Source organism: Populus trichocarpa, chromosome 3 (assembly GCF_000002775.5).
Source record: "Populus trichocarpa isolate Nisqually-1 chromosome 3, P.trichocarpa_v4.1, whole genome shotgun sequence".
Taxonomy (NCBI): domain Eukaryota; kingdom Viridiplantae; phylum Streptophyta; class Magnoliopsida; order Malpighiales; family Salicaceae; genus Populus; species Populus trichocarpa.
This window is the reverse complement of record NC_037287.2, coordinates 20,184,973-20,196,011: the sequence shown is the minus strand read 5'-3', so window position 1 is coordinate 20,196,011 and position 11,039 is coordinate 20,184,973. Positions and strand designations below refer to the sequence as shown.

Here is an 11,039-nt window from a genome sequence, read left to right as displayed (position 1 = left end):
ATAAAAATATATGTAAGCATAGATTGAATTGGATAACATTAATTTTCTTTTAGAGTGGATATTTTGAACTTAGATATATAAAAAGAATTATTCAAATGATCTCCATATCTCGATCCAAAATTTGGACACCCCTGGAACCTAAAATTCGTATTTCAACAAACATGACACTTAAAATCAATACCCATATCCGAATCCATTAGTCGAGTACGAGCACAAAAATCTAGGGAAAATCCGGCTTGATCTTGAAGGTTGAGAACTCATATGTAAATTAGCATATAAATTTGGGATTGAATTGTAGTTATCTCATGCATTTATTGTGAACGAGGAATGGGACTAGATATTCCAAGAACTCCCACCAAGGGTTCCACACCTAGAGTTAAAAACTTCAATCTACTTTTGGCTTTTTCCAAAGGTTTTTCGTCTCTTTGTCCTGATGCAGGAAGACAGTAACAAGTGGATAGTCTAATGGTCTAATGCCCTTTGAGAAGAAACAAATAGTGGTTTTGTTGGCACTTGTTAGGATTTGCCTTGCAATCCCCACTATTACCCGCTAAGCAACAAGCAATGGTGTTGTTTTGTTTTGTTGGGGCACCCTTGTATTCTTGTTGTGTTCGAGCATAAAACACATGCTTTTGGCCAGCTATTATTCCCATCCACTCCACACCATGACAAGAGTGTTTCTAGAGAGACTGATACAGACAACACAGAATTTAGAGAGAGAGAGAGGTAATCTAGGGGGCTCTGGTTTTCAAGAAATTCCATTATTCCCTCTGATCCCCCTCCATGGACAACAAAACAAGTAGTGACAAAAACAACCACTTGTTTTGTCTCCAAAGCAAACATGGAAAGTACCCTAAAAGTCAAGAGCTTTAATTCCCATCTCACTGCTCATTTTGTAAACAAAAGGTTAGGCCAGAGAGGAAACCTTTGTAGAGTAGAGCGGATAGCTCTTGGTTCACTTTGATGGATTGGGAGAATTGAGGGACCAAGCTTGAAACTTTCTTCAGGGGTTTTGGTGGGTTTCTTGTGAATATCAAAACCTGGATTTTGATTCACTGCTGGTTTTGAACTGTAATTCACAGGAGAAAACCAGTGAACTCTCCCTGGTAATTCTCCGCCTCTGTTTCTTGTTTTGGTACATAATTGAGCAAATTTCTGAATTCTTCTTCGTTTTTTTGTCAGAAACATAAACCAGTAGAGCTTGCTTTTCTCCGTGTCTGTGTGTTTTGTTTGGTTTCTTGCTGTGTTTGGTTACAGAGATTGCGCGGGAAAAGAATGGAAACTGGACTGTTTGATTGTGAGTGTGATTATTGAGAAAAGAGATACTTACTGGAGGGTTCTTGACGTTGTACTCTTAAGAATTGAATGATATTTATCTGGAAATTAACTGTTTCTGCTTGTTCACTGAGAAAATGTTGGAGGAAGAAATTTTTCTCAATTCCTCAGCTAAGAAGAAAGTTCTCTGAATTTAGCTTTACATAACTATTTGGCTTGTTCTGTTTACATTTCTCTGTTTCTTTGTGACAAGGAGTGTTAATTTTCTTCAGTTTTCCTGTCTTGGATCTTTTTTTCTTTTCCTAGGAATTTAACCATCACCTTATGTTTTGTGTTCGTGTGTATTTAGATATTCTAACAGGCTGTGATTAGTCATTTGGAAGATGTAAGAAAGCTAAAAATAATACTTATTAACCCTTTAACCGAGATGAGTCCAAGAATCTTACTGAGATGATGGTAGAAAAGATCATGATCTTCTGTCTCTGGACTATTTTACAATTTTTACTTAGATATATGTTATGTAGTTTATTCATCGAACATGGACTTATTTTTTAGTATGTTTCATGTCATATTTTCTTGTTCAGGGTGTTGAGTTTGGTCTCGTCGTTAATGGTAGGAATGGTTCAAGAAGAGGGATCATCATCTGTAACTTCACCTCACCTGTTCTTTCCATGGATGCAACTGTCGCCAGGGATAGGATCACCATACCCTTGGTTGAGGGAACTGAAATCTGAAGAGAGGGGTTTGTGTCTGATCCATCTTCTTCTTGCCTGCGCTAACCATGTAGCGGTTGGTAGTGTTGAGAATGCAAATATTAGCCTTGAGCACATCTCCCATCTTGCCTCTCCTGATGGCGATACGATGCAGCGGATTGCTGCTTACTTCACTGCAGCACTTGCTGATCGCATTCTTAAAGGATGGCCTGGTCTGCACAAAGCTCTCAATCCAAAACAAGTATCTTTGATATCTGAAGAAATTCTTGTTCAAAGATTATTCTTTGAGCTCTGTCCCTTTTTAAAGCTTTCATACGTGATCACAAATGAGGCCATTATAGAATCCATGGAAGGGGAGAAGATGGTTCATATCATCGATCTCAATTCTTCTGAGCCTGCCCAGTGGATCAATCTTCTTCAAACATTAAGCGCACGGCCAGAAGGACCACCTCATTTGAGAATAACAGGTATTCATGAGAAGAAAGAGGTCTTAGGGCAAATGGCTCTTCGGCTGACTGAAGAAGCTGAAAAGCTAGACATCCCATTTCAGTTCAATCCTATTGTGAGCAAACTAGAGAATCTTGACCTTGGAAACTTGCGGGTTAAGACTGGAGAAGCTCTTGCTGTCAGTTCTGTACTTCAGCTGCATGCTCTCCTGGCCATGGATGATGAGATGCATAAAAGGAACTCTCCATCAGGATCTAAGAATCCAAGCTCTAACCATTTTCAGAGAGTCTTACGGATGAACCAAAACCGACATACTCTAGGTGAATGGCTTGAGAAAGATTTGGTCAACGTCTATAGCTCTAGTCCTGACTCAGCATTATCTCCTCTATCTCTTTCTGCTTCACCAAAGATGAGCAGCTTTCTAAATGCACTTAGGAGTCTCTCACCGAAATTGTTGGTTATAACTGAGCAGGAATCAAATCATAACGAGTTTACTTTAATGGAGAGGGTCACAAAAGCTTTGAATTTTTATGCTGCACTATTTGATTGCTTGGAGTCTACTGTATCGAGAGCATCATTAGAGCGGCACAAGGTTGAGAAGATGCTATTTGGGGAGGAAATTAAGAACATCATCGCTTGTGAGGGAACTGAGAGAAAGGAGAGGCATGAGAAGTTGGAAAAATGGATCCTAAGGCTCGAGTTAGCTGGGTTTGGGAGCATTCCTCTGAGCTACCATGGTAGGCTGCAAGCAAACAGATTATTGCAAAGCTATGGCTATGATGGATACAAAATCAAAGAAGAGAATGGATGCTTACTTATATGCTGGCAGGATAGACCACTATTTTCTGTGTCAGCTTGGAGATTTAAAAGGTACGATTGAAAGATTATCGAACATATGGGGACTGTGCTTTCTATTATTTTGCTACTGTTCTTTGTATAAAGGATGATAACCTTTAACGTGCAGTTGCATAATGTTCTAACTTTTAAACTTTTACACATTTTCTCCATTTATATAACGTTGTAGTCGATAATTGTTTATGTTTATTTACTCTCTGATAAAAGTTGGATGATATCTGTGATTCTGTTCCATACATTAAACTCTGGAAGTTTGTTTGGTTTCCAGAAAGAATCATCGACTGTAAAATCAAAATATCCTGCAAATCCCGTGTCAGAACCGAAAATATCACAAATTTCTTGTAAATGTTCCTGTAGAACCTATCATTCTGAACTCTTGAACAACATTGCTAGGAAAATCAAAATACTTCTTTTCGAAAAGCAGCGGACATGTTCAACAAGTAGACACTAGGTAGAAGAAATGGGGAAAAGGAAAAACTGCAGATACCACTAATAATAAGAACATTCATTAGTGCACAGCAGTTACATTGTATTCTGTTAAAATAATTAAGCTTAAACACGAAAAGGAGGCTAGAATTCTGAATAATATGTATATTATGAGTGCTTAGTCTTAACCTAAATACAAACAAAGTATATATAGGTTAAACTGAAAGTACTATTCTACCCTTAATAAATAAGACTACATAAATATTATTTAACATCTCCCCTCAAACTCACGATGCGGCAGCTACAAGCATCGAGAGTTTGCCAACCAGAAAACGAAAACGAGAGATGGAATGCGCCTTGGTAAAGAAATCTGCAATCTGCAAGGAAGAAGGAACAAAAGGCAAAGCAATGGTGCCATGTTTGAGATGATGACGAGTAAGATGACAATCGATCTCAATGTGCTTAGTGCGCTCATGAAAAACCGAGTTATGAGCAATCTGAATAGAACTCTGGTTGTCACAATACATAGGAGTAGGATGAGAAAAGGAAACTCCCATATCAGCAAGTAACCAACGTAACCAAACAATCTCTTTGGTAGTAGATGCCATGGCACGATATTCTGCTTCGGTGGATGATTGAGAAACAATAGATTGTTTCTTGCTCTTCCAAGAAATAAGAGAATCACCTAAAAAGATACAGAATCCGGTAACAGACTTGCGATCTGTGGGATCACTACCATGATCAGCATCAGAGTATGCACGCAACTCCAATGATGAGGTGGATGAAAGTAAAAGACTCTGAAAAACTGTACCCCGAAGATATCGCAAAATACGAAGAACAGCTGCCCAGTGAACAGTAGTAGGAGAAGCAACAAACTGACTAACAACATGAACAGCATATGCAATATCTGGACGAGTAATGGTGAGATATACCAAACTCCCAACAATAGTGCGGTATAAAGTAGGGTCTATCAAAGGTAAGCCATCAGAAGAAGAGTACCTTGCGTTAACCTCAATAGGAGTATCTACAGTCTTGTTATCAGTAAGTCTAGCCCGCTCAAGAATATCTGCAACATATTTCGACTGAGAAAGAAGGTAACCTCTAGGTGAGTATGCTACCTCAATACCCAGGAAATATCGAAGATAACCCAAATCCTTCATTTCAAATCGTCTAGCCAACTCTGTCTTCAAAACTGAAATACCATCAATATCATCACCAGTAATAATCATGTCATCAACATATAAAGACAGAATGATACGACCTGCATCAGTGCACTTAATAAAAAGAGCAGAATCATGACTGCTAGAAACAAAGCCAAGAGACGAGATCACAATAGAGAATTTCTCAAACCAAGCACGGGGTGCTTGTTTGAGACCATATAATGCTTTCTTAAGCTTACAAACATATCCAGAGTCATGTGAAATACCAGGAGGGGGTGCCATATAAACTTCTTCTTGAAGATCTCCATTCAAGAAGGCATTTTTAACATCAAGCTGATAAATATGCCACTGACGAATCGAAGCTACGGCAATAAGAGTACGAATAGTAGTCATTTTTGCAACCGGGGCAAATGTCTCCTCATAGTCCATACCATACTGTTGAGAGTATCCTTTTGCAACCAGCCTAGCTTTGTATCGCTCAATAGACCCATCAGAATTAGTCTTGATCTTATACACCCAACGACAACCAACAACACTCTTACCAGGAGGTAGAGGAACCAGATCCCAAGTATCTGTCTTATGCAAAGCAGAAAGTTCCTCATCCATAGCTTGCTGCCAAAGCGGATCAAGAATTGCCTCTTTATAGGAAGAGGGCTCAAAGAGACAATGAATAGAAGCTAAAAAGGAAGTAAATGATGAAGAATAACAAGAATAAGCAAAATCTGGTAGTTTTGTGGACTTACGAATGCGGATGGACTGACGTGGAGGTGGATCCACAATCTCAGATGAAGCTTGAGGGGCTGTAGATGAGAATGGAGCTTCAGGTGTGCCAGAGAGTAAAGTACCAGTACCTGCAGAGTTATGAGTACAAATTGATCGAACATAGGGAGAGGTATCATTACCAGAATCCTCAGAAAAAGGATCTATATGAATAAGATCAGATTTTGTCAGGCTATGAGTAGTGGATGGAATAGAAAAGAAAGGTATATGCTCAAGGAAGACAACATGACGAGACACATAAAGTTTCTGAGTTATTGGATCAAAACAACGATACCCCTTTTTACCTTCACCATAACCCAGAAAGACACAAATAACGGATCGAGAGGATAGCTTATTGCGTTCTACATGAGGACGAAGAACAAAACAAGTACAACCAAAGACTCTAAATGAGGAATAATCAGGGACATGCCCATATAGCTTTTCAAAAGGAGATAGACCCGAACTATGAGAAGATGGAATTGTATTAATCAAACTTACAGCAGTAAGAACAGCTTCTCCCCAAAATTCACTAGGAACAAAAGCAGACAACAAGAGAGAACGAGCAGTTTCGACAATATGCCTATGTTTTCTTTCAGCTACACCATTTTGTTCAGGAGTATCTGTACATGAAGTTTGGTGGATGGTTCCATCTAAGGCAAGCATTTGACAAAATTTATTAGAGGTGTATTCCCCACCCAAATCACACCTAAAGCATTTGATCACAGCAGAATGTTGAGTTTTGATAAGAGCTCGAAAAGCTGCATATATCTCAAAGAATTCAGAACGATGTTTCATTAAATAAACCCAACAATAACGAGTATGATCATCAATAAAAGAGACATAATATCGAGACCCTCCTTTTGTGGAAACAGGAGAAGGTCCCCATACATCAGAATGAATCAAATCAAATGGTGAAGATGAAACAGAAATACTTCGATTAAAAGGTAAAGCAGAAAATTTTGCCAGTTTACATCCACTACAATCAGAAATGTCACAAGTTTTCAAATTTCCTAAAGCTCCTGTGGATGCCAAAAATCTCAAACGAGAAGACGAAACATGACCTAGACGGGAATGCCATAAATAAAAACTAGAAGATGAAAGACTCAAACGAAAGGAAGACAAATCAGCAGTAGCAGCAGCAGCAGCAGCAGCAACTGGCACTTTTAACTCATCCAAAATATATAGCCCATTCTCCCTACGGCCTGTCCCAATCAGCTTCTGAGACTGCAGATCCTGTACACAACAAAAAGAACCAGAAAACATGACTAAATAATCACCAGAATCACATATTTGACCAACAGACGCAAGATTCAATTTGAGTTTTGGAATAAGATAAACATTAGGGAGAGACAAGTGAGGTGTGACAACAGAACCAACACCTGCTAAGGGCATAGGAGTGCCATCAGCAGTCATAACAGGAATGGAGGAAAAAGGGGACACTGAGGTAAAAGATGAGGAATCTGGAGACATATGATGTGAAGCACCAGAATCCAAGACCCATTCAGAGTGTGACATACCTGAGGAACTATGAGGCAACTGACCTATGGAAGAAGCGGACATTGCTTGTGGCTGCAAGGAGAGAAACTTCTGAAATTGCTCAGCTAAAGTATTAGGATCGGTAATAGAGCCTGGGGAAGCTACTGCTGCAGTATTGTGGTGTAGTGGTTTATAACCCTGAGGTGATCGATGAGCATTAGATTGTGACTGACTGCCAGACTTCCAAGCTTGATTCTGCTGTCTCAACTTAGGACACTGAGCCTTCCAATGACCTTTCTGCTTACAGAAACTGCACTCATCGAAGCCAACCCTTGTGTAAGGCTTGTTCTGATGATTAGAGAATGGCTTAGAAGGTACTGCTAGTACAGAAGGATTCGAAGCAGAAAGAATTCCCTTTTCAGAATAAGACTGAAGACGTATTTCTTCAGCCAATAACTCACTGACAACAGAGTCAACAGAGGGCAGTGGAGAACGATGCAGAATTGAACCTCTAAGTCCTTCGAAATCACTGCGAAGTGCTGTTAAAAATTGTACCAATCGTTGCTGCTCTCTACGTTCAATATAAGCACCACATGCTTTTAATTCTGCCGATTCTGTAAGAGCCAATTGATCCCAAAGATCTGTCATGGCAGAATAGAACTCCTGAATACTCATATTCTTCTGGTGAAGAGCTCGTATGTCATTCTCTAACTGATACTGTTTTGCAAAATTTGATTGCGTGAATAACCGTTGCAGATGATCCCAAACCTCCTTTGCTGTCTCATACTTTGCCAACTGTGTACCTATAGAATGCTCAACAGAATTGTTGATCCAAGTAATGATCTTTGCATTGTTTGCTTCCCATGTATCTATCAAGACAGTATCTCCTTCTTCAGTATTCTTAGGTACCACATAAGTTCCACTAACATATCCCCACATCTTCTTACCCTTAAGAAAATTTCTCATTACATAGCTCCAATACGAATAGTTCTTCCCATCCAACCTCACACTCACAGACTGAAGCGAATCATCTCTTTCAGTAGCCATAATCAACAATCACAAAGAACCAGAATGCAAAAGCAGCGGAAAACAAAATACCAAATTGCAGAAACTAAACAAATATCTTCTCAAACTTATACGATTACTCCAAAACACAAAACAAATTTGCAGAAACTGAACGGAATTACCAAATTGCAAAAGCTGAAGGGAAGACGAAATACCAAAATAATTGCAGAAACTGACGAAATACCAAATTTTGCAGAAGCGGAAGACAAAATCTCACTCCAAAAAATTTTCGGGGCTCTGCCCCGAACCCCGGCAGGGGCGCGCTGCCCCCTGCAAACCCCCAGCCAACTCACCGCAGAGTTGGATCCGCGAAGCTATGTTCGGGATTAAGCCTCGTTCCATAAAACCAGCTCTGATACCATGTTAAAATAATTAAGCTTAAACACGAAAAGGAGGCTAGAATTCTGAATAATATGTATATTATGAGTGCTTAGTCTTAACCTAAATACAAACAAAGTATATATAGGTTAAACTGAAAGTACTATTCTACCCTTAATAAATAAGACTACATAAATATTATTTAACATATTCAACTACAGCATTTCTTGTCTTTGGACTGAATGAGATCTTCTTCAACAATGAATAGCCTCGAGTGAACCGGAAAAGACCGCTACCTCCAACAACCTGGCATTATCGAAGACTGGATTGTGACCTAGAATACTCAGGGCACCCCCATTGTACATACCCTCAACAAAAGCAAAATTCAAAACCATAAGCAATCCACATTCATGTTGAGAGGCAAAAACATACATACCCTGTGCTCCTCCCTCAAGTTTTTAAGTAGGTTCTGGCTCTTCAGTTAATGGATCATCCACCATGAAAGTACCCGACAAAGCTACCATTGTCTTTGCTGGTCCAGCAATTCTCATGGTTGTTTGGTTTTCCCCACTTTGAATATTGTGAAAGTAGAAATGCAGGCGGGCCATTTCTCCATGCTTTTTTCGGATATGATCATAGAGGATTGCTCAGAGAACTTGCCATTACTAGCCAGTGCCGGAAAATGTCAAGAATAAGAGAAGTGCTGTGTGTGAATAAGAAAAAAAGCCGTAGGGGAATGTTAGAAGAGGCTATTTATAGGATTGTGAGCTAGAATTGATGAATATTGTAGCGCGAGATTGGCCTTTTGAAGGGGGTTAATGTGGCAAAGTAATTATTACTTGAACTTAGTGTTGCATCGAAAGCAAGAAACAAAGTGATAGTAGAGAGTAATTTTGATGACTTTGAGAGGGCCTCAAATTTATTGAGTAATGGGACATGTAGTTTACAGCATTGAGGATGCTATCCTGTCTGAGCTGGTTCAGCTACTAAACATTACTAAGCTTTTTTACTTGAACACGATAACATACACAGCTCATTATCAAATTACAAACCATAATCTGCAACAACGGATAACAAAAAAAGAGAAAGAATAATCGATAATAAATGCAATCAGGAGTGCTTATTTTGTCGTAATAAGTTTTGTGTTAATTGTGTCCCCCAATTTTTAGAAAATTTTAATTAATCTTTACATCTATATTTGGTATGAATTCTGTAAAAAAAATTGCACTAAACAAAGTTCCCAATTGAGAAATCAAAATTATTTGGAAACAACATTAATTGATACAAAATCTTCCTTGCAGTAAAAATGATACTACTCCAATACAAGGGTCCATTTATAGGTTCGCCCACCATTTTTCTTGCTCGTTTGGCACTGTAGCTATGGCTAGAAATAAACACAGGATTGAAGTGTTTGGTTAAGTTGAATTACACTTTTATTTCATGTGAGTCCCATTCAAAAACTGAGGTACAACCTCAGTTTTTGAAAAGCAATTTACAATTGTTTATCTATCCTGTTTTTCTCTTTCTCACCGACACTGCTAATTAATTAACACAACTTTTCCAACTCGAGCTAATATCCTCTGTTTTCTATGCACGAGTTGACTGACTCTAATTTTTCTCATCACTCATCTACTATCATTATTAGTTTCTTCATTTTTCTTTGTCAACACCAATATAAGCTCTCCATTCACTATCACTATTACAAGTTGAAAAGTCAAGACCATGCCATATCTCACACATGAAAACTCCCCTATAATATATTTTGGAGTTACAATAAGGAGACAATTTTTTAAAAAAACTTAATTGCAGATTAATTTGATGATTGCTCTTTTCTTCTTTTCTTTTCTTTTCTTTAAGAAATTCTTATGCTTCTGGGTCTGAATAGTAGAATACATACTATCTAATGCCAAGCTTTTACTGACTGTCTGTACATCAAGTTCAGCAATATTAATTTCATGTTCATGGAAAGAATTAATCTCAGATACAGAATAACATATACAGCCACTAAAAATTGTATGTCAGTATAGGATAGGTTGTTCTTCATTAGAGATTTCTTGTTCATGTGACACAGGGCATTGGTAGAGTGAACTGCAACTTGTCTTGGTCGTACTGGCTTAAAGCTAATTTATTTGGGTTTTACACTTCATTATTCATGATTACAGCTGAAGTATTACCAATTTTTTATTTTTTATTGTTTCCCAGTCATCTCACAAGCTGTCTCTGCTGATCAAGTAAGCTCAGTTTGCTTGTCAGCATTCTTGCCACATTATTTCATCTTGTTCTTGAACTCCAATCTCGATCCGGTATCAACCCCTGCGGCATCTTGTTTATACATTGTGATAAGAAAGGAACATTTTTTTTTTTTTTGAAAATAGCACAACTCACAAAAGTCTTTTGCAATTTTGAATGGCTAAAAGAATTTAAAAAATCAAGTCAGGCAACCCATAAAAAATTAAGAGAGTTGCGCTACAAAGAATAGAACAACCTCTTTAAAAAAATTATGGAGATTGCGTCTACGTACATGGGTGTAGTGCAATATCCACAT

At 38.4% G+C, this 11,039-nt stretch overlaps 1 protein-coding gene across 3 annotated transcripts; it reads left to right on the top strand.

Annotated features, from left to right (window-relative positions):
* The first annotated feature begins 426 nt into the window (after positions 1-426).
* Positions 427-3,479, top strand: LOC7462773 (GRAS family protein TF80). Of its 3 annotated transcripts, XM_024596377.2 has the most exons (3): positions 427-1,106; positions 1,183-1,297; positions 1,860-3,479. In XM_024596377.2, the coding sequence occupies exon 3, from the start codon at positions 1,885-1,887 to the stop codon at positions 3,313-3,315; it is 1,431 nt and encodes a 476-aa protein (XP_024452145.2). In that variant the 5' UTR covers positions 427-1,106; positions 1,183-1,297; positions 1,860-1,884; the 3' UTR covers positions 3,316-3,479. The 3 variants fall into 3 exon arrangements, with proteins under 3 accessions (XP_024452145.2, XP_002303907.4, XP_024452146.2); XM_002303871.4 differs by lacking the exon at positions 1,183-1,297; XM_024596378.2 differs by lacking the exon at positions 1,183-1,297 and having other exon boundaries at positions 428-1,106; positions 1,892-3,479.
* The last annotated feature ends 7,560 nt before the right edge of the window (positions 3,480-11,039 follow it).